Source organism: Anomaloglossus baeobatrachus, chromosome 9 (assembly GCF_048569485.1).
Source record: "Anomaloglossus baeobatrachus isolate aAnoBae1 chromosome 9, aAnoBae1.hap1, whole genome shotgun sequence".
Taxonomy (NCBI): Eukaryota; Metazoa; Chordata; class Amphibia; order Anura; family Aromobatidae; genus Anomaloglossus; species Anomaloglossus baeobatrachus.
The window spans coordinates 99,884,967-99,908,416 of NC_134361.1; the positions used below are offsets into that span (position 1 = coordinate 99,884,967).

Consider the following 23,450-nt stretch of genomic DNA (forward strand, 5'->3'; position numbering starts at 1 on the left):
CATCTGCGTCCACTTCAATGGGACATTCTCCGCCAATGGGACGGGAAGTCAACATCCCTGGACAGGAAAGTCTCCCTTTCCCAGACGGCCAAGGACTCTCTGCAGTGGTGGCTCCTTTCCACCTCATTATCACAGGGAAGATCCTTCCTACCACCGTCCTGGGCGGTGGTCACGACAGACGCGAGTCTGTCAGGGTGGGGAGCAGTGTTTCTCCACCACAGGGCTCAGGGTACGTGGACTCAGCAGGAGTCCATCCTTCAGATCAATGTTCTGGAAATCAGAGCAGTGTTTCTTGCCCTACTAGCCTTCCAGCAGTGGCTGGAAGGGAAGCAGATCCGAATTCAATCGGACAACTCCACAGCGGTGGCATACATCAATCACCAAGGGGGGACACGCAGTCGGCAAGCCTTCCAGGAAGTCCGGCGCATTATGATGTGGGTGGAAGCCACGGCCTCCACCATATCCGCAGTTCACATCCCCGGCGTAGAAAACTGGGAAGCAGACTTCCTCAGTCGCCAGGGCATGGACGCAGGGGAATGGTCCCTTCACCCGGACGTGTTTCAGGAAATCTGTCGCCGATGGGGAAGGCCGGACGTCGACCTAATGGCGTCCCGGCACAACAACAAGGTCCCAACCTTCATGGCACGGTCTCGCGATCAAAGAGCTCTAGCAGCAGACGCCCTAGTGCAAGATTGGTCGCAGTTCCGGCTCCCTTATGTGTTTCCACCTCTGGCACTCTTGCCCAGAGTGCTACGCAAGATCAGATCCGACTGCAGCCGCGTCATACTCGTCGCTCCAGACTGGCCGAGGAGGGCGTGGTATCCGGATCTGTGGCATCTCACGGTCGGCCAACCGTGGGCACTACCAGACCGACCAGACTTACTGTCCCAAGGGCCGTTTTTCCATCGGAATTCTGCGGCCCTGAACCTGACTGTGTGGCCATTGAGTCCTGGATCCTAGCGTCTTCAGGCTTATCCCAAGGGGTCGTTGCCACCATGAGACAGGCTAGGAAGCCCACGTCTGCTAAGATCTACCACAGAACGTGGAGGATATTCTTATCCTGGTGCTCTGCTCAGGGAGTGTCTCCCTGGCCATTTGCATTACCTACCCTTCTTTCTTTCCTGCAATCTGGGTTAGAAAAAGGTTTGTCGCTCGGCTCCCTTAAAGGACAAGTCTCGGCGCTATCCGTCTTTTTTCAGAGGCGTTTGGCACGCCTTCCTAAGGTGCGCACGTTCCTGCAGGGGGTTTGCCATATTGTACCCCCGTACAAGCGGCCGTTGGATCCATGGGATCTGAACAGGGTACTAGTTGCCCTCCAGAAGCCGCCCTTCGAGCCTCTGAGGGAGGTTTCACTCTCTAGACTATCACAGAAAGTGACTTTTCTAGTAGCGATCACATCTCTTCGGAGAGTGTCTGAGCTAGCAGCGCTGTCTTCCAAGGCTCCCTTCCTGGTCTTCCACCAGGACAAGGTAGTGCTGCGCCCCATTCAGGAGTTTCTCCCGAAGGTGGTATCCTCTTTTCATCTTAATCAGGATATCTCTTTGCCTTCGTTTTGTCCTCATGCAGTTCATCGGTAGGAGAAGGATTTACATTTGTTAGATCTGGTGAGAGCACTCAGAATCTACATTTCCCGCACGGCGCCCCTGCGCCGTTCGGATGCACTCTTTGTCCTTGTCGCTGGTAAGCGCAAAGGGTCGCAGGCTTCTAAGGCCACCCTGGCTCGATGGATCAAAGAACCAATTCTTGAAGCCTACCGTTCTGCTGGGCTTCCGGTTCCATCAGGGCTGAAGGCCCATTCTACCAGAGCCGTGGGTGCGTCCTGGGCATTGCGACACCAGGCTACGGCTCAACAGGTGTGCCAGGCAGCTACCTGGTCGAGTCTGCACACTTTCACCAAACATTATCAGGTGCATACCTATGCTTCGGCGGACGCCAGCCTAGGTAGAAGAGTCCTGCAGGCGGCAGTTGCCTCCCCGTAGGGGAGGGCTGTCTTGCAGCTCTAACATGAGGTATTTCTTTACCCACCCAGGGACAGCTTTTGGACGTCCCAATCGTCTGGGTCTCCCAATAGAGCGCCGAAGAAGAAGGGAATTTTGTTACTTACCGTAAATTCCTTTTCTTCTAGCTCTTATTGGGAGACCCAGCACCCGCCCTGTTGTCCTTCGGGATTTTTGGTTTGTTTGCGGGTACACATGTTGTGCATGTTGAACGGTTTTCAGTTCTCCGATGTTACTCGGAGTGAATTTGTTTAAACCAGTTATTGGCTTTCCTCCTTCTTGCTTTTGCACTAAAACTGGTGAGCCAGTGATCCCACTGGGGGTGTATAGCCAGAAGGGGAGGGGCCTTACACTTTTTAGTGTAATTGCTTTGTGTGGCCTCCGGAGGCAGTGCTATACACCCAATCGTCTGGGTCTCCCAATAAGAGCTAGAAGAAAAGGAATTTACGGTAAGTAACAAAATTCCCTTCATCCCATCCCCCTGTTAGAATTAGCATGTTATTATACAAACAATTCACTTTTCACTTGCAGGACCTGTGTGAGGTCATACCCATGTGACCAAAGCTGATGCCACGAAGCAACATTTTCTTTATCGTTCCTTTGGGAGACCCAGACCATGGGTGTTTAGCTTCTGCCTCCGGAGGACCTAAAGTACTACACTTAAAAGTGTAGCTCCTCCCTCTGAGCTTATACACCCCCTGGTAGCCAGTCCTAGCCAGTTTATTGCTTTGTGTCAGGAGGCATACATCCACACATGCATTCTCATCTGATTTGTTTGACTTTTGGAAAGAGTTTGAAGAAAAGCGGGTCCATGTCTGGACTCCCGGCATGTCCCTTCTCACCCCACTGTGTCGGCGGTGTTGTTAAGGTTGATTTACAAGGCTGCAGCCTTACATGCCGTGCTCCTTCACCATCCCTTCTGGGCTCTGGCTTGAAGTGGGAGCCAGCACGGTCTCCATGCCTGGCAGGAGTCCGGTCTCCATCCACAGCCCCTTGAGGATTCTGTTGGACCGGAGCACTCATCCCCAGGGACATGGCCCTGCGTCTCAGCAGCTAAGTACCTGAGACGTTTATGTTGGGGGTCCTGGTTCTTTATTGTAAGGGGAGAGTATGCTGTATGTGATTGTTTTAACTTTTTCGGCGGGTTCTCTAGCTTTTGCCTGAGAACCGCGCCGATGGTGCCTGCTTGTCGGCCTCGCCGCTTAAATTAGCTAAATTAGCAAAATTAGCTACTGAAACAAAAATCGCCAATGACATTAAAATAAATCCCAAAATCTTTTATAAATACATTAATGCCAAAAGGAAAACAAAGGATAGTATCGGCCCCTTAAAATATAATAACAAGTTAGTTATAGAGGACAAACAAAAGACTGAGATATTAAATAGGCATTTCTCATCTGTATTCACCAAGGAACTGACTGTACCAGGGATCATTCAACAAGTGAAAAATCAAAGTCCACCACCCGATATAATTAATTTAACACAAGATGAAGTACGCCTACGTCTGAGTAAATTAAACATTGACAAATCCCCAGGGCCAGATGGCATTCATCCACGAATATTGAGGGAATTGAGCTCCGTAATCGACAGACCGCTGTATCTCATCTTTTTAGACTCACTTGTAACAGGGTTGGTGCCTCAGGATTGGAGGATTGCTGATGTGGTACCGATATTTAAGAAAGGTAAGAGGGTAGATCCAGGCAACTACCGTCCAGTAAGCCTGACATCAGTAGTATGCAAAGTTTTTGAGGGCATTTTAAGGGATGACATGCAAAAATATATTGCAGAAAATAATATGATAACTGACAAACAGCATGGATTCATGAAAGATAAGTTGTGTCTAACCAACCTGTTGGGGTTCTATGAGGGGGTAAGTTCAAACCTGGATATTGGTAATGCAGCTGATGTGATTTATTTGGACTTTGCAAAGGCATTTGATACTGTACCACATAATAGCCTTATACTAAAGCTCCAGAAGCAAGGACTAGGGGACACAATATGCAACTGGGTAAGGAATTGGCTAAAAGATAGGAAACAAAGAGTAGTCATAAATGGTACATTCTCTAAATGGGCTATAGTCAGCAGTGGGGTGCCGCAGGGATCTGTGCTTGGACCGATTCTTTTTACTCTCTTTATTAATGACCTTGTGGATGGGATTGATAGTACAGTGTTAGTCTTTGCCGATGACACCAAACTATGTAGGATATTAAAAACTGACCTGGATAGTACAATATTACAAAAAGATCTGGATAAGATGTCAGAATGGGCAGATACTTGGCAAATGAGATTTAATGTTGATAAATGTAAAGTAATGCACCTAGGACGGAGTAATCCTATAGCTGCGTATACATTAAATGGAAGTAAACTCGGGACTACAGAACAGGAGAAGGACTTGGGTATTCTCATTACAAATAAGCTGAGCAGCAGCACTCAATGTCAAGCAGCAGCTGCTAAAGCAAACAAGATTTTAGGGTGTATAAAAAGAGAGATTAGATCCCGTGATCCCAACGTATTGTTACCCCTCTATAAATCACTTGTAAGGCCACATCTGGAATACGGGATCCAGTTTTGGGCTCCACATTTTAAAAAGGAGATTCAGAAGTTAGAGTCAGTTCAAAGGCGGGCAACTAGACTATTACAAGGAATGGAAGGCCTCCCATATGATGACAGGTTGAAAAAGTTAGATATGTTTAGCTTAGAAAAAAGACGTCTCAGAGGAGATCTCATTTATATGTATAAATACATGTGTGGTCAATATAAAGGACTGGCACATGACTTATTTCTTCCAAAGACAGTACTAAGGACAAGGGGGCACTCACTGCGAGTGGAAGAAAAGCGATTCCGACACCTAAATAGGAAAGGGTTCTTTACAGTTAGAGCGGTCAGACTGTGGAATACACTACCACAAGAGGTAGTAATGGCAGATACTATAACAGCTTTTAAAAAAGGGCTGGATGATTTCCTCAGTACACAAAACATTGTTGGTTATAAATGACTTAGTGACTAAATGTAGAACTGGTGGAGGAAGGTTGAACTAGATGGACCTAGGTCTTTTTTCAACCTATGTAACTATGTAAGTACCTGAGACGTTTATGTTGGGAGTCCTGGTTCTTTATTGTAAGGGGAGAGTATGCTGTATGTGATTGTTTTAACTTTTCCGGCGGGTTCTCTAGCTTTTGCCTGAGAACCGCGCCGATGGTGCCTGCTTGTCGGCCTCGCCGCTTAAATTTAGGCCCCGGCTTCGCCGGAGGCCTAGTTTCATTTTCCTGCCCTCGCATGTCACTCATGCAGAGGGACAGGTTCGGCTCCTCCCGGCGGCCGTTCTACACAGGGGAGGGACACTCCCCACTGCTGGGGCATCCCTCCTTCCCTGCAGGTCTCTATAGCCCTCCAGTTCCCGCTCTTATTTAGGAACGCCCTCTTCTCAGGCAGAGTTCACTCTGCTCTGGGACATCCTGCATTCTGCATCTCTGCTGAGGTGCTGCGACTGGGGGACCGGGCTTCGGGATCTGGAGGGCACACAACACCGCGCTCAGCGGTCTGGTAAGCCACAGCCGGTCTCCGGTTGTGGACCTCTGTATATTCTCCCTGGGGTTCTTTCTCTGCAAAGCCCCCACTCCAGCAGCATGTCTCACACAAGGAGCAAGGCTCCAAAGCTTTATACTGCATGCGCTGCATGTAAGCTCCTGCTGCCTGAGCCGAGCACCTATCCACATTGTGATGTCTGCTCTAACTTGGCGGTGCCACAGCCTGGAGTCTCGCCCCCAGTGGTCTCTCAGGCTGCTGCTGCACCTGTGATTGAACCCCCGGCCTGGGTAGAGTCCTTTTCTAGGTCCATATCCCAGTCATTTGCTGAGTCCATGGGGCTTTCTTCAGCGCTCTATTGGGAGACCCAGACGATTGGGGTATAGCTACTGCCTTCCGGAGGCCACACAAAGCACTACACTAAAAAGTGCAAGGCCCCTCCCCTTCTGGCTATACCCCCCCGTGGTATCACGGGTTCTCCAGTTTTCAAGCTTTGTGCGAAGGAGGTCAGACATCCATGCATAGCTCCACAGATTTTAGTCAGCAGTAGCTGCTGACTATTTCGGATGGAAGAAAAGAGGGCCCATATAGGGCCCCCAGCATGCTCCCTTCTCACCCGTTGATGGTGTTGTAAGGTTGAGGTACCTATTGCTGGTACGGAGGCTGGAGCCCACATGCTGCTTTCCTTCCACATCCCCCTGGGGGGCTCTGAGGAAGTGGGATCCTGCCGGCCTCAAAGCTCTGACGCCGGGCTCCATCCACAGACCCATTTGAACCTGCTGGATACGGAGCTGGAGTACCGTTCAGGGACATGCCCCTGCACCATTACAGGTACTCTGTGTCCCCGTACACACAGGCACAGCACACTCCAGACTTGCTGGGTGTGCTAGTGCGCCGGGGACAGTAAAGGGTTACAGTCACTGCAGCTTTGCTGAGTGACTTTGTGTATTGGGAACTACCGCGCCGGACGCTCCGGGAGCGGCGGCGCGGCTGGGACTTGTAGTTCGCCGGGGACTGGGCGCCGACCGCGCTTTTACGGCGGCGGCGCTTATAAATCCAGTCCCCGGCTTCTGCGGCCTAGTGCCGCTTCGTTCCCGCCCCCTCCCTGTCACTCAGGGAAGGGGACAGACGCTGAGCAATCAGCAGCGCCGAGGGCTGGAGCCTTATTTACATGCTCCAGCCCTCTCACTGCACACTGTCGGACGCCGGATTCCCGCTCTGACTTGGGGCACGCCCACGGCCCGCCCCTCCTCACACGAGCTGGGGAAGACGCCGGCAGCCATTACTGCAGTCCGAGCTCGGACTTTCGGCAACCAGGCAGGACGGTGGCGACCATACACCCGCTTATAGGCGGGCGGTAAGCGGCACACATAGTGCTGACCCCAATATATACTGCAGTGTGTACATGTGTATTTTAACTGCATAGGTCGCTATATGCCCGCTTGGAGAGCGACACATCAGCAGCAGGAAAGCAGGTGTGCTAAGGCACAGGCTTTCTAGGCTGCTTGTATTGCACGTACTGAAGTGTTCATTTGTGTTTATGCTTGTATGCTATACACTGCACTGTACAGTCGCTAGTCTTAGCTATATTCTCCTGGAATGGCTAGACTACAGCAGCAGAAAACCAAGGGTGCTGGGGCACAGGTTTTTTTCTATGCTGCTTGTATTGCATGGGCTGCAGTGTGCATTTGTACTTGTGCTTGTATGCTATACATTGCACTGTATGGTCACTCTTCTGGGCTATATTCCCCTAGATGACTAGTCTACAGCAGCAGAAGAGCAGAGGTGCCAGGGCACAGGCTTCTATGCTGCTTGTATTGCTTGTGCTGCAGTGTTCATTTGTACTTTATGCTTGTATGCTATACATTGCACTGTACGGTCACCAATCTTGGCTATATACTTCTAGATGGCTAGTCGGCAGCGGCAAAAAAGCAACACAGATTTTCAGTGCTGTTTTTACTACATGGGATGCTGTTCATGACACCGTCCCATTGTGTGCATGCTCCCCTGTAGCACTTCGTCTGCCGGGGTCTCTAGCACTTCGTCTGCCGGGGTCTCTACTAGTCGTGGCCAAAGAAACCACCTGTCATCCCTGTCCAAGGACAGGGACGGAGTTGCAGTTTCGACAGATATATTGTCATAAGATAGAGACTTGCAGTCCAGACAGGCCATGGGCAATCTTCCTGACCAACCTCATTTGGAACGGGGGGGTCCCAGGAGGACTCTCTGTATGATAAGGCAGCTCTCCAGGACTTTGATCCTGACATCGCTATCAATCCGGATACACCGGATGGTAACGCCATACGGAATGATCCTATAGCGTCCATCAATGGAAGGTTGGATCTTTCTCCCTCAGCTCCCCCAGTGGAGGAGTCAGCTTCACAGCAGGAGAAGTCCCTTTTCAGTATCTCAAACGGATATTGAGTATTTTTCTGGCCACGCTGACTTCAGAGAAGCAGTCCAGAAACACCACGCTTACCAGATAAGCGTCTTCTCCAAACGTTTTTAAGATACACGTTATCCCTTTTCCCCTGACGTGGTCAAGCGCTGGACCCAGGGTCCAAAGGTGGATTCTCCAATCTCCAGGCTTGCGTCTAGAGCCATAGTTGCACTGGAGATGGGGCTTCACTTAAAGATGCCATTCACAGACAGATGGACTCTGGTTGAAATCTGTCTAGGAGGCTATCGGCGTGTCGGTTGCTCCGGCATTCACAGCCGTATAGGCAACCTAACCTTTTCAGCTGTTCTTGCGCAGCTGGCCTTGAGCACATGTACATCTGTACCGCAGAGGCGTCCGTAACTCCGCAATGTCTGCACTGCGACTTACCCTATTAATGCTGTCCTAAAAGTACAGTCGAGGTTTCGGTCCTTCCCAAGCTCGGGCAGGTCCCAATTGTCCTCGTGCAAAAGGGCTACAAAACCTCAGACGGGCTCAGATTCCGGCCGGGCTCAATCACGCCCAAGGAAGGCAGCCGGAGGAACCGCTACCAAGGCGGTCTCCTCATGACTCTCAGCTCTCTCTCTCTCTCCGCATCCGCGGTTGATGGCAGACTCCCCCGCCTTTGGCGACATTTAGCTGCCACAGGTCACAGACCGGTGGGTGACGGACATTGTGCTCACGTGCACAGGACAGTGTTCTGTTCTCGTCCTCCGACTCCATTCTTCAGAACGGCCCCACCTCCCCACCGAGCAGATGCCCTGCTGCAGGCGGTGGACGCTCTAAGAGCAGAAGGAGTGGTGATCCCTGTCCCCCCTCAGGAACGAGGGCGAGGGTTTGTACTCCAATCTCTTTGAGGCTCCAAAAAAGGACGGCTCCTTCCGTCCTGTTCTGGACCTAAAACTGCTCAATAAGCATGCGAACGCCAGGCGGTTCCGGATGGAATCCCTCCGATCCGTCATTACCTCAATGTCTCGAGGAGACTTCCTTGCCTCAACAGACATCAAAGATGCCTATCTCCACGTGCCAATTGCTACGGAGCACCAACGTTTTCTACGTTTTGTGATAGGAGACGACCATCTTCAGTTCGTAGCTCTGCCATTCGGTCTGGCGACAGCCCCACGGGTGTTCACCAAGGTCATGGCAGCAGTGGTAGCAGTCTTGCACTCTCAGGGACACCCGGTGATCCCTTACTTGGACGATCTACTCGTCAAAGCACCCTCCCTCGAGGCATGACAACGCAGCCTGTATGTTACGCTGGAGACTCTCCAGACTTTCGGGTGGATCATCAATTTGGCAAGGTCAAATCGGTCACCGACTCAATCACTAACGTATCTCGGCATGGAGTTCACACTCTATCAGCGATAGTGAAGCTTCCGCTGAACAAGCAGCGTTCACTGCAAACAGAGGTGCAGTCTCTCCTTCAAGGCCAGTCGCACCCCTTAAGGCGCCTCATGCACTTCCTAGGGAAGATGGTGGCAGCCATGGAGGCAGTTCCCTTTGCGCAGTTTCATCTGCGCCAACTGCAAGGGGACATTCTCCGCCAATGGGACGGGCAGTCAACCTCCCTGGACAGGAAAGTCTCCCTTTCCCAGACGGCCAAGGACTCTCTGCAATGGTGGCTTATTCCCACCTCATTGTCACAGTGAAGATCCTTCCTACCCCCATCCTGGGCAGTGGTCACGACAGATACGAGTCTGTCAGGGTGGGGAGCAGTTTGTCTCCGCCACAGGGCTCAGGGGACGTGGACTCAGCAGGAGTCCACCCTTCAGATCAATGTTCTGGAAATCGGGGCAGGGTATCTTACCCTACTAGCTTTCCAGCAGTGGCTAGAAAGAGAGCAGATCCGAATCCAGTCGGACAACTCCACAGCGGTGGCATACATCAACCACCAAGGAGGGACGCGCAGTCGGCAAGCCTTCCAGGAAGTCCGGCGAATCCTCATGTGGGTGGAGGACACAGCATCCACCATATCCGCAGTTCACATCCCGGGCGTAGAAAACTGGGAAGCAGACTTCCTCAGTCAACAGGGTATGGACGCAGGGGAATGGTCCCTTCACCCGGACGTGTTTCAGGAAATCTGTCGCCGCTGGGGGGTGCCGGACGTCGACCTAATGGCGTCTCGGCACAACAACAAGGTCCCGGCATTTATGGCACGATCGCGCGATCACAGAGCTCTGGCGGCAGACGCCTTAGTGCAAGATTGGTCGCAGTTCCGGCTCACATATGTGTTTCCACCTCTGGCACTCTTGCCCAGAGTACTGCGCAAAAAAAATCAGATCCGATTGCAGCCGCGTCATACTCGTCGCCCCAGACTGGCCGAGGAGATCGTGGTACCCGGATCTGTGGCATCTCACGGTCGGCCGACCGTGGTCACTACCAGGCTGGCCAGACTTACTGTCCCAAGGGCCGTTTTTCCATCGGAATTCTGCGGCCCTGAACCTGACTGCGTGGCCATTGAGTCCTGGATCCTAGCGTCTTCAGGATTATCCCAAGGGGTCGTTGCCACCATGAAACAGGCTAGGAAGTCCACCTCTGCTAAGATCTACCACAGAACGTGGAAGATTTTCTTAACCTGGTGCTCGGCTCAGGGAGTGTCTCCCTGGCCATTTGCATTGCCTACTTTTCTTTCCTTCCTGTAATCGGGGTTAGAAAAGGGCTTGTCGCTCGGCTTCCTTAAGGGGGAAGTCTCGGCACTATCCGTGTTTTTTCAGAAGCGTCTAGCACGTCTTTCTAAGGTGCGCACGTTCCTACAGGGGGTCTGTCATATCGTACCCCCGTACAAGCGGCCGTTAGATCCATGGGATCTCAACAGGGTATTAGTTGCTCTCCAGAAGCCGCCTTTCGAGCCTCTGAAGGAAGTTTCCTTTCTCGCCTGTCACAGAAGGTGGTGTTTCTCGTTGCGATCACATCGCTTCGGCGAGTGTCTGAGCTGGCAGCTCTGTCATCCAAGGCTCCCTTCCTGGTGTTCCACCAGGACAAGGTAGTGCTGCGCCCCATTCCGGAGTTTCTCCCTAAGGTCGTATCCTCATTTCATCTTAATCAGGATATATCCTTGCCTTCCTTTTGTCCTCATCCGGTTCACCGGTATGAAAAGGACTTACGTTTGTTAGATCTGGTGAGAGCACTCAGACTCTACATTTCCCGCACGGCGCCCATGCGCCGTTCCGATGCACTTTTTGTCCTTGTCGCTGGTCCGCGCAAGGGGTTGCAGGCTTCTAAAGCCACCCTGGCTCGATGGATCAAAGAACCAATTCTAGAGGCCTACCGTTCTGCGGGGCTTCCGGTTCCTTCAGGGCTAAAGGCCCACTCAACCAGAGCCGTGGGTGCGTCCTGGGCATTACGACACCAGGCTTCGGCTCAACAAGTGTACCAGGCAGCTACCTGGTCCAGTCTGCACACTTTCACCAAGCATTATCAGGTGCATACCTATGCTTCGGCGGATGCCAGCTTAGGTAGAAGAGTCCTGCAGGCGGCAGTGACACCCCCGTAGGGGAGGGCTGTTTTGCAGCCCTAACATGAGGTATTTCTTTACCCACCCAGGGACAGCTTTTGGACGTCCCAATCGTCTGGGTCTCCCAATAGAGCGCTGAAGAAGAAGGGAATTTTGTTACTTACCGTAAATTCCTTTTCTTCTAGCTCTTATTGGGAGACCCAGCACCCGCCCTGTTGTCCTTCGGGATGTTTTTGTTGTTTGCGGGTACACATGTTGTTCATGTTGAACGGTTTTTCAGTTCTCCGATGTTACTCGGAGTTAATTTGTTTAAACCAGTTATTGGCTTTCCTCCTTCTTGCTTTGGCACTAAAACTGGAGAACCCGTGATACCACGGGGGGGTATAGCCAGAAGGGGAGGGGCCTTGCACTTTTTAGTGTAGTGCTTTGTGTGGCCTCCGGAGGCAGTAGCTATACCCCAATCGTCTGGGTCTCCCAATAAGAGCTAGAAGAAAAGGAATTTACGGTAAGTAACAAAATTCCCTTCTTTGTCCAGGACTTTGATGAATATGCATCAGCCCCCCTCACAGGGTGCCTCTAATACTCTTGACAGAGGACTCCTATCCTCTGACCTCTGTCCATCGGAGCTCACGGAGGATTCATCATCTGATCCCAGACCCCGTCCTTCTAAGAGAAGGCGCAGGGTTTCCTCCCCCTCCCCATCCCACGGCTCTGTCTCAAGAGCTGACTCTGAAGATGAGGAGGATGCCCTCACTGGGGACTCGGAGGCTATGTATCGCATAGATTTCTCTGAGGGTGACTCAGATCTTAGTGATTTGATTGCTTCTATTAATTCTGTGCTGGATCTCATTCTGCCAGTGTCAGAGGAGCAACTCTTTGGCAGAAAAACATCAGTTTACCTCGCCTAAGAGAATAAAGAGTGTGTTCTTTAACCACTCCAGTTTTCAGACCGCTGTGACCAAACCCAGGGCCTGCCCTGACAAACGCTTTCCAAAGCGTGGTTCTGATGACCGGTTTCCATTTCCACCTGAGGTGGTCAAGGAGTGGTCTCACTCCCCAAAGGTAGACCCTCCGGTGTCTAGGCTATCAGCCCGGACCGTTGTGTCGGTGGCTGACGGCACCTCACTTAAGGATTCCACTGACCGTCAGATTGACCTTCTGGCCAAATCAGTGTATGAAGCTGCGGGGGCCGCGTTTTCCCTGACTTTTACAGCAGTGTGGGCTCTCAAAGCCATCTCTGCTTCTCAAGAGGAGATGCATTCCCTCACCAAGGAATCTATGCCTGAGATGGTTACCTTAACTGCTCAGGCTTCAGCTTTTTCATCCTATGCCATGTCTGCCATGTTAGAGGCTGCTCACCGCACTGCGGTGGCTTCAGCTAATTCTCTTGTTATCCGCAGGATTTTGTGGCTTCGAGAGTGGAAGGCAGATGCTTCTTCCAAGAAGTTTCTTGCTGGGCTCCCTTTTGCTGGTTCACGGCTGTTTGGTGAACAGCTGGATGAAATCATTAAAGAAGCTACTGGCGGGAAGAGTACTTCCATGCCACAAACCAAGACCAGGAAACCCGCCCAGGGTAGGAATCAATCGAGGTTTCGTTCCTTTCGTTCCTCCAACTGGTCATCCTCTAAGCCTTCCGCCTCGTCCGCTAACTCAGCCAAGGATCAGAAATCCAACTGGCGCCCAAAAGCGCGTCCGCAGAAGACCGCAGGAGGTTCTGCCACTAAGGCAGCTTCCTCATGACTTTCTGCCCGCTCCAGCCACGTCCTTAGTCGGTGGCAGGCTCTCCCACTTTGGCGAAGCTTGGTTAAAGCAAGTCTCCGATCAGTGGGTGAGAGACATCATATCTCACGGCTACAGGATAGAATTCTCTTCCAGCCCTCCAAACAGATTTTTTTCTCTCAACTCCCCCCTGCTCCAAGGCCGCCGCCTTCTCGCAGGCCGTGGCATCCTTGCAGGCAAACGGAGTGATTGTCCCAGTTCCCGCTCAGGAACGGTTCAGAGGTTTTTACTCAAATCTCTTCCTAGTTCCAAAAAAGGACGGTACCTTCCGGCCCATCCTGGATCTCAAGCTTCTCAACAAGCATGTCCGGGTGCGGCATTTTCGCATGGAGTCTCTGCGATCAGTCATTGCCTCTATGACCCAAGGGGAGTTCCTGGCGTCCATCGACATCAGAGATGCCTATCTACATGTTCCAATCGCAGTGTCACATCAGCGTTGGTTACGTTTTGCGATAAGAGAGGATCATTTCCAATTCGTGGCTCTCCCCTTCGGGTTAGCCACTGCCCCTTGGGTATTCACCAAGGTCATGGCGGCAGTGATTGCGGTCCTGCACCTCCAGGGGTTAGCAGTGCTTCCTTATCTGGACGACCTTCTGGTCAAGGGTACATCCAGCGCAGACTGTCAGCGGAGTGTTTCGCTCACTCTCGCCACCCTAGCCCAATTCGGGTGGCTTGTCAATCTTCCCAAATCCACTCTGACTCCGACCCAGAGTCTCACGTACCTAGGGATGCAGTTCGAGACTTTGCCGGCACTTGTGAAGTTGCCCTTAGACAAACAGCTGTCACTCCGGTTGGCGGTGCGCTCTCTCCTGAGGCCCCGCCGTTATACCCTCAGGCGTCTGATGCAGGTGCTGGGTCAAATGGTGGCCTCCATGGAGGCGGTTCCCTTTGCCCAGTTCCATCTGCGTCCTCTGCAGCTGGACATTCTCCGCTGTTGGGACAAGCGGCCTTCCTCCTTACAGAGGTTAGTGGCTCTGTCGCCACGGACCAGGAGCTCTCTTCAGTGGTGGCTTCGACCCCCTCTCCCTGTCCCAAGGGCGCTCCTTCCTGACTCCGTCCTGGGTGATTCTCACCACGGATGCCAGCCTATCCGGCTGGGGAGCGGTACATCTCCACCACAGAGCACAGGGCACTTGGACTCCGTCCGAGTCAGCCCTTTCAATGTGCTGGAAACCAGAGCTGTGCTTCTAGCTCTCCTAGCCTTTCACCAACTGTTGGCGGGCAGGCACATTCGAGTCCAGTCAGACAACGCGACAGCGGTTGCCAACATCAATCACCGAGACGGGACACGCAGCCGCTGGCAATGTTGGAGGTCCAACGCATTCTTCAATGGGCGGAGGACTCCAAGTCCACCATATCCGCAGTCCACATCCCTGGCGTAGAAAACTGGGAGGCAGATTATCTCAGCCGTCAATACGTGGACGGTGGCGATTGGTCCCTGCACCTGGCAGTGTTTCAGTCAATCTGCCGCAAGTGGGGCACTCCGGACGTGGACCTAATGGCATCCCGTCACAACAACAAGGTTCCGGTTTACGTGGCTTGCTCCCACGATCCTCAGGCCTTTGCCGCGGACGCTCTGGTTCAAGACTGGTCCCAGTTTCGTCTGTCCTACGTGTTTCCCCCTCTAGCTCTCTTGCCCAGAGTCCTGCGCAAGATCAGAATGGAGGGCCGTCGAGTCATCCTCATTGCACCGGACTGGCCCAGGCGAGCTTGGTATCCGGACCTGCTCCAACTGTCCGTGGAGATGCCGTGGCATCTTCCGGACCGTCCAGACCTGCTCTCGCAATGTCCGTTTTTCCGCCCGAATTCTGCGGCTCTCAAATTGACGGCGTGGCTCTTGAGTCCTGGATTTTGACGGCTTCTGGTATTCCTCCTGAAGTCATCTCCACTATGACTCGGGCCCGTAAGTCTTCCTCCGTCAAGATCTATCACAGGACTTGGAAAATTTTCCTGTCCTGGTGTCGCTCGTCCGGCTATTCTCCTTGGCCATTCTCGTTGCCGACCCTTCTGTCTTTTTTACAGTCCGGTCTGCAGCTAGGACTGTCCCTCAACTCTCTCAAGGGACAAGTCTCAGCTCTATCAGTGCTGTTCCAGCGGCGTCTCGCCCGGCTAGCTCAGGTCTGCACCTTCATGCAAGGTGCGTCTCACATCATTCCGCCTTATCGGCGGCCCTTGGACCTTAACTTGGTCCTCACGGTATTGTAGAAACCCCCTTTCGAGCCCCTTAGGGAGGTTTCTTTGTATCGTCTTTCTCAAAAGGTGGCCTTTCTAGTTCCCATAACTTCTCTCAGGAGAGTCTCTGATTTGGCTGCGCTCTCCTCGGAGTCACCTTTTTTGGTTTTTCACCAAGACAAGGTAGTTCTCCGTCCGACCCCGGACTTTCTTCCTAAGGTGGTCTCTCCCTTCCACCTTAACCAGGATATTTCCTTGCCTTCCTTCTGTCCGGCCCCTGTTCATCGCTTTGAGAAAGCGCTGCATACTCTAGATCTGGTGCGTGCTCTCCGGATCTGTGTGTCTCGCACCGCTGCGCTTAGGCGGTGCACCTCTCTTTTTGTGCTAATCACATTGCGGCGCAAGGGTCTCTCTGCTTCTAAGCCGACCTTGGCCCGTTGGATTAGATCGACCATTTCGGACGCCTACCAGAGTACTCGGGTGCCTCCCCCGCCGGGGATCAAAGCACACTCGACCAGAGGTGTCGGTGCCTCTTGGGCTTTTAGGCACCAGGCTACGGCTCAACAAGTCTGTCAGGCTGCCACTTGGACTAGCCTGCATACCTTTTCGAAGCACTACCAAGTGCATGCTCATGCTTCGGCAGATGCGAGCTTGGGCAGACGCATCCTTCAGGCGGCTGTCGCCCACTTGTGAAGTTAGGCTCCGTCTACTTCTTAGTTTTTTCTGTTTATTCCCACCCAGGGACAGCTTTGGAACGTCCCATGGTCTGGGTCTCCCAAAGGAACGATAAAGAAAAAGAGAATTTTGTTACTTACCGTAAATTCTTTTTCTTATAGTTCCGTATTGGGAGACCCAGCTCCCTCCCTGTTGCCTGTTGGCAATTTTTTCTTGTTCCGTGTGTTATCACCGGCTGTTGTCGTGGACAGAGTCTCCAGTTGTTCCAGTTCTTACTCTGTTCTACTTGTGGGTGGCTATTCTCCTTCAGCTTTTGCACTAAACTGGCTAGGACTGGCTACCAGGGGGTGTATAAGCTCAGAGGGAGGAGCTACACTTTTTAGTGTAGTACTTTGTGTGTCCTCCGGAGGCAGAAGCTAAACACCCATGGTCTGGGTCTCCCAATACGGAACTATAAGAAAAAGAATTTACGGTAAGTAACAAAATTCTCTTTTTTCTGTTGGCTGAGGCCCCGCCCCTTCTGATCACATGGGTATGACCTTACACAGGTCCTGTAAGGGAAAAAGTGAATTGTTTGTATAATACTTATGCTAATTCTAACAGGGGGTGGGTATGACTCTGAATACCCCCCAGATATTATCTGATCCTCACCTGCTGTCACTCAAGAAGCTGCCGATTTTATTAAGTTTACTTTCTTGGGTTTCAAAACCTGTACATCCGAGCTGACCACTGAATTGTATGTATAGAATCAGCCTGATAGTGCCAGTATAGCTTTGGCTTTACATCATATAGGAAAATCCTGTTGATTGGTTCCCTTTAAAGCCCCCATAAGGTACGGGAAATGGGGCATGAACGTAGTGTGAATGGAGCTTAAAGTTTTCCACCTTTTTTATATAGGTCCTGTATGGAATTGTGCAATGAACAAACACTGTCTTTTTCTCGCCCTACAGCACTTACAGACCGCCAAGAAAGTGCACTAATTGAGATTATGCTCTGCACAATACGCCAAGCTGCTGAATGCCACCCTCCAGTTGGCAGAGGAACAGGAAAAAGGGTACACTCACTTTTGAATAACAGTTTTATGTATAAACATATATTATTTTTTTTTGCAATAAATGTAAAGTGTCTGTTTTATGTTTGCTGTGTAGTACCATATTCTTAGTTGTGTGTCAGTGGCTATTTCAGGATGCTGAACGTTTCGTAGTTGAGATCCTTAAAGGGTTTGTCCACTGCTATGATATTGATCAATTGATAAGATAGAATATCAATATCAGATTGGTGGGGTTGCACCCTTCCAGTTTATACCAGCTCCCGCTATGGCCAGGTGTACACTGTCGTCAGAGGCAGAAAAGCACAGAGCGCTCCATCACACGTTTTAGTGATCATTTCTGACCTGAAGTAACCCCACTGATCATTTTTCCACTATCAAAGTATTGGAATGCCCTCTTTATAGGAATAGCAAAGTTGAAAATCCGAAATGCTCCCTTCAGTTATTAGAACCTCCAGAAACCGTAATATATGTTTTTACTTTTTAATTTAATCTACGCAGGAATAAGATGTAAAGAGATATTTACGCACATTAGGGAGCGTTTAATGTATGGCCAATTTATCAGGGTGTTCCACACATGATTTTTCTTATATAATGCTGCATAATGCCTGAATTCTAGAGGATTATCATTCTTGTGTTTTAGGTGCTGACAGCTAAAGAAAAGAAAACCCAGTTGGATGACAAGACTCGCCTTACAGAACTCTTTGCAGTGTCTCTACCACAGCTTTTAGCAAAAGTGTGTACCCTCCTTGTTTATCCTGATTTGTTCATGCAGTGAATGCAAACATTACAGTGCAACATCCATGAGCGGAGTATGCATGTGCTAAGAAAGAGATTTAGCATTTACAATTTTTTTTTCTCTTCCTTAGTATTCTGTTGATGCAGAGAAGGTGACTAATCTCCTGCAATTGCCACAGTATTTTGACTTGGAAATTTATACAACAGGGCGGCTAGAAAAGGTAACTATTTTTCACTTTGTTTAATTGGCGGTCCTGTTTAACTCCACTGGTGGCGTTTTACTGCAGCAAAAGGTGGGGGTATGATAGTGAAATATTTATATTTAAAGGTGTTGTCCTGTGGGCGAGCTAGCATGCTAAGAGGGCGGACTAGTCAGTGAAATAATGCCCTTGTGACTAGTGCCCCTCGCTCATTAGCAGATCATAAAGGATCTTTAGAAATACTTTCTAAAGATCCCTTTATCTATGCTAGTGTATACAGGGACGGTTAGGCAGGGATTAGCAATATGCACCCAGAACTGCTCGTGGTTTTGTGTGCATACTGCACCTGGCAGGTTCCTTTCAATCCAAGAGGTAAATGGTGCAACAACAAAAAAAATAAATGAAAGCAAGTATTGCGTTTTTTGTTTTTTCGTCTGCCGCAACATTGGAAAAAATGCAGGCAATCAAAACATTATCGTATTTTCTGGCGTATTAGACCACTTTTCTTCAGCGCTCTATTGGGAGACCCAGACGATTGGGGTATAGCTACTGCCCTCCGGAGGCCACACAAAGCACTACACTAAAAAGTGCAAGGCCCCTCCCCTTCTGGCTATACCCCCCCGTGGTATCACGGGTTCTCCAGTTTTCAAGCTTTGTGCGAAGGAGGTCAGACATCCACGCATAGCTCCACAGATTTTAGTCAGCAGTAGCTGCTGACTATTTCGGATGGAAGAAAAGAGGGCCCATATAGGGCCCCCAGCATGCTCCCTTCTCACCCGTGGATGGTGTTGTAAGGTTGAGGTACCTATTGCTGGTACAGGGGCTGGAGCCCCACATGCTGTTTTCCTTCCACATCCCCTTGTAGGGCTCTGTGGAAGTGGGATCCTGCCGGCCTCTAAGCTCTGACGCCGGGCTCCATCCACAGACCCATAGAACCTGATGGATTCGGAGCATGAGTACAATCAGGGACATGGCCCTGCATCATACAGGTACTCTGTGTCCCCGGCAGGCACAGACACACTCCGGGCTGGCTGGGTGTTGTAGTGCGCCGGGGACCGTAACGTGGGAGTTAGTGTCCCTACAGTTTACTGGGGGACTTTGTAGTGTGGGAACGCAGCGCCGACCCCCACTGGACCGGGCGGCGCTGCTGTGACTTGTAGTGCGCCGGGGACACGCCGACCGCGCTTTTACGGCGGCGGCGTTTATAAATCCAGTCCCCGGCTTTTGCGGCCTAGCTCCGCTTCGTTCCCGCCCCCACCCTGTCAATCAGGGTAGGGGAGAGACGCTGTTTCACCGCAGCGACGAGGGCTGGAGCCTGATTTACATGCTCCAGCCCTCTCACTAGGCACAGAGGGAAGCAGGCTTCCCGCTCTTAGTCAGGAACGCCCAGGGCCCGCCCCCCCTCCTCTCTCAGGACGCCGGCAGCCATTACATGCAGTCTGGCTGGAGGAAGGACGCAAGGCTCTGGGAGACCTGGACTAGGGGGCTTTTGGATACCACACACCCGCTCTTAAGCGGGCGGTAAGCGGCATTTCAGCTGGCCCCTCTAGTGCCTCAGTGTGTATTGGTGTACTGTGTCACCAGATATATATATTTAGTTTTTTCTTGCACTGTGAGGTCACTTCCTGGCTGGATACCCCAGATCGCTCTGAGGAGGCAGCAACATGTCATCCACAAAACGCAAGGCTGCCAAGGCTAGGGCTGTGTTCACTGCGTGTGCTGCATGTGGGGCTGCTCTACCAGCAGGTTCCAAAGACCTCCATTGTGTGCAATGCTCAGATCCGGTGCTGCTTCGCCAGCCGGAGTCCGGAGGGGTAGTGACCCAGGCTGAGACGCTTGTAAGTCCTGCCCCGGTGTCAGGGACAGACTTTGCAGTTTTTGCTGATGGAATGTCTGTGACTATGGCAAAAATCCTTGAAACTTTGCAATCCATGACTGGGGCTCAGTCTATGGACACGGCGAGGTCTCTGTCCTCTAATCCCCCTCAGTTGGAATTAGTCCAGACTGCAAGGGGGTCCCCGGCTTCCCAGGCTGAGTATTATGACTCAGATGAGAGCCCCAGCCACCCTAAGCGAGCTCGCTGGGGAAAGACCGTCAACGTCATCACACTGCTCAGGGTCTCAGCGCAATCAGTCGCCCTGTGATGCGTCTGAAGAGAGTGATCAGGAGTCTTATCCTGGAACCCCTCTCAATCTGGATACCCCGGATGGGGACGCCATGGTAAACGATCTTATCTCAGCCATCAATAGGCTGTTGGATATTTCTCCCCCAGCCCCTTCTGCAGAGGAGGCAGCTGCAGAGCAGGAGAAGTTTCGTTTCCTCTATCCCAAGCGTAAATTGAGTGCTTTCTTGGATCACTCTGACTTCAGAGAATCAATCCAGAAACACGACGCTCATCCAGAAAGGCGTTTCTCTAAACGTTCTAAGGATACACGTTTTCCTTTCCCCCCTGATGTGGTCAAGCGCTGGACCCAGTGTCCAAAAGTAGACCCCCCGATTTCCAAACTTGCAGCTAGATCCATAGTTGCAGTGGAGGATGGCGCTTCACTTAAGGATGCCAATGACAGACAGATGGACCTTTGGTTAAAATCTGTCTATGAAGCTATCGGCGCGTCGTTTGCTCCAGCATTCGCAGCCGTATGGGCACTCCAAGCTATTTCAGCTGGTTTAGCAAAAGTAGATGCTATCATACATCCAGCGGCGCCGCAAGTGGCGTCCCTTACCTCGCAGATGTCTGCGTTTGCGTCTTACGCTATCAATGCGGTCCTAGAATCTACCAGCCGCACCTCAATGGCGTCCGCCAATTCGGTAGTTTTGCGCAGAGCCTTGTGGTTAAAGGACTGGAAAGCAGATGCTGGTTCCAAAAAATGTTTAACCAGCTTGCCTTTATCTAGAGAGAGACTGTTTGGCGAGCCATTGGCTGACATCATTAAACAGTCCAAGGGTAAAGACTCTTCCTTACCCCAGCCCAGATCAAACAAACCTCAGCAGAAAAAATGGCAGCAGAGGTTTCAGTCCTTTCGAGGTTCGGGCAAGACACAATTCTCCTCGTCCAAAGGGACTCAGAGGACGCAAAGAGTCTCAGATTCCTGGCGGGCTCACGCACGCCCCAAGAAAGCAAATGGTGGAACCGCTTCCAAAGCGGCTACCTCATGACTTCCAGCCCCCCCCCTCCGCATCTCCGGTTGGGGGCAGGCTCTCCCGCTTTTCCGACATTTGGATGTCACAGGTCAAAGACCGGTGGGTGACAAACCTTTTGTCTCGCGGGTACAGAATCGAGTTCAGCTCTCGTCCTCCAGCTCGGTTCTTCAGAACCTCCCCACATCCAGACCGAGCAGATGCCCTGCTGCAGGCGGTGGACTCCCTAAGAGCGGAAGGAGTAGTGGTTCCTGTACCGCCTCAGGAACAAGGGCGAGGGTTTTACTCCAATCTCTTTGTGGTTCCAAAAAAGGACGGCTCGTTCCGTCCTGTTCTGGATCTAAAGCTGCTCAACAAACATGTGCACGCCAGACGGTTCCGGATGGAAACCCTCCGCTCTGTCGTTGCCTCAATGTCTCAAGGAGACTTCCTTGCCTCAATAGACATCAAAGATGCTTATCTCCACGTGCCAATTGCTACAGAACATCAACGTTTTCTACGTTTTGTGATAGGAAACGACCATCTTCAGTTCGTAGCTCTGCCATTCGGTCTGGCGACAGCCCCCGGGTCTTCACCAAGGTCATGGCGGCGGTGGTAGCAGTCTTGCACTCTCAGGGACACTCGGTGATCCCTTACCTGGACGATCTACTTGTCAAGGCACCCTCTCAAGAGGCATGCCAACTCAGTCTACATGCTACGCTGGAGACTCTACAGACGTTCGGATGGATCATCAACTTTCCAAAGTCGAATCTGTCACCGTCACAGTCGCTAACGTATCTTGGCATGGAGTTTCATACTCGAGCAGCGAGAGTGAAGCTTCCGCTGAGCAAGCAGCGGTCCCTACAGACAGGGGTGCAATCCCTCCTTCAAGGCCAGTCGCACCCCTTACGGCGCCTCATGCACTTCCTCGGGAAGATGGTGGCAGCCATGGAAGCAGTTCCCTTTGCGCAGTTTCATCTGCGTCCACTTCAATGGGACATTCTCCGCCAATGGGACGGGAAGTCAACGTCCCTGGACAGGAAAGTCTCTCTTTCCCAGACGGCCAAGGACTCTCTACAATGGTGGCTCCTTCCCACCTCATTGTCTCAGGGAAGATCCTTCCTGCCCCCATCCTGGGCAGTGGTCACGACAGATGCGAGTCTGTCAGGGTGGGGAGCAGTGTTTCTCCACCACAGGGCCCAGGGGACGTGGACTCCGCAGGAGTCCACCCTTCAGATCAATGTTCTGGAAATCAGGGCAGTGTATCTTGCCCTACTGGCCTTCCAACAGTGGCTGGAAGGAAAGCAGATCCGAATCCAGTCGGACAACTCCACAGCGGTGGCATACATCAACCACCAAGGAGGGACGCGCAGTCGGCAAGCATTCCAAGAAGTCCGGCGCATTCTAATGTGGGTGGAGGACACAGCCTCCACCATATCCGCGGTTCACATCCCAGGCGTAGAAAATTGGGAAGCAGACTTCCTCAGTCGCCAGGGCATGGACGCAGGGGAGTGGTCCCTTCACCCGGACGTGTTTCAGGAAACCTGTCGCCGATGGGGAGTGCCGGACGTCGACCTAATGGCGTCCCGGCACAACAACAAGGTCCCGGCATTCATGGCGAGGTCGCGCGATCAAAGAGCTCTGGCGGCAGACGCATTAGTTCAAGATTGGTCGCAGTTCCGGCTCCCATACGTCTTCCCACCTCTGGCACTCTTGCCCAGAGTGTTACGCAAGATCAGATCCGATTGCAGCCGCGTCATACTCGTCGCCCCAGACTGGCCGAGGAGGTCGTGGTATCCGGATCTGTGGCATCTCACGGTCGGTCGACCGTGGTCACTGCCAGACCGACCAGACTTACTGTCCCAAGGGCCGTTTTTCCATCAGAATTCTGCGGCCCTGAACCTGACTGTGTGGCCATTGAGTCCTGGATCCTAGCGTCCGCAGGATTATCTCAAGGAGTCGTAGCCACAATGAGACAAGCTAGGAAGTCAACGTCTGCTAAGATCTACCACAGAACGTGGAAGATTTTCTTATCCTGGTGCGCTGCACAGAGGGTATCCCCTTGGCCATTTGCATTGCCCAAATTTCTTTCCTTCCTGCAATCGGGGTTGGAAAAGGGCTTGTCGCTCAGCTCCCTTAAAGGGCAAGTCTCGGCACTATCCGTGTTTTTTCAGAAGCGTCTAGCACGTCTTCCTAAGGTGCGCACGTTCCTGCAGGGGGTCTGTCATATTGTGCCCCCGTACAGGCGGCCGTTAGATCCATGGGATCTGAACAGGGTACTAGTTGCTCTCCAGAAGCCGCCTTTCGA

The 23,450-nt window shown here is 51.8% G+C and overlaps 1 protein-coding gene across 1 annotated transcript in view; it reads left to right on the forward strand.

Annotated features, from left to right (window-relative positions):
* Window positions 1-23,450, forward strand: part of STAG2 (STAG2 cohesin complex component) — a 283,462-nt gene that overhangs the window by 169,411 nt on the left and 90,601 nt on the right. Inside the window, exons 17-19 of the mRNA XM_075323911.1 lie at window positions 16,990-17,093; window positions 17,731-17,823; window positions 17,957-18,046. Coding sequence (XP_075180026.1) covers window positions 16,990-17,093; window positions 17,731-17,823; window positions 17,957-18,046 — 287 coding nt within the window. The remainder of the gene's footprint in view (window positions 1-16,989; window positions 17,094-17,730; window positions 17,824-17,956; window positions 18,047-23,450) is intronic.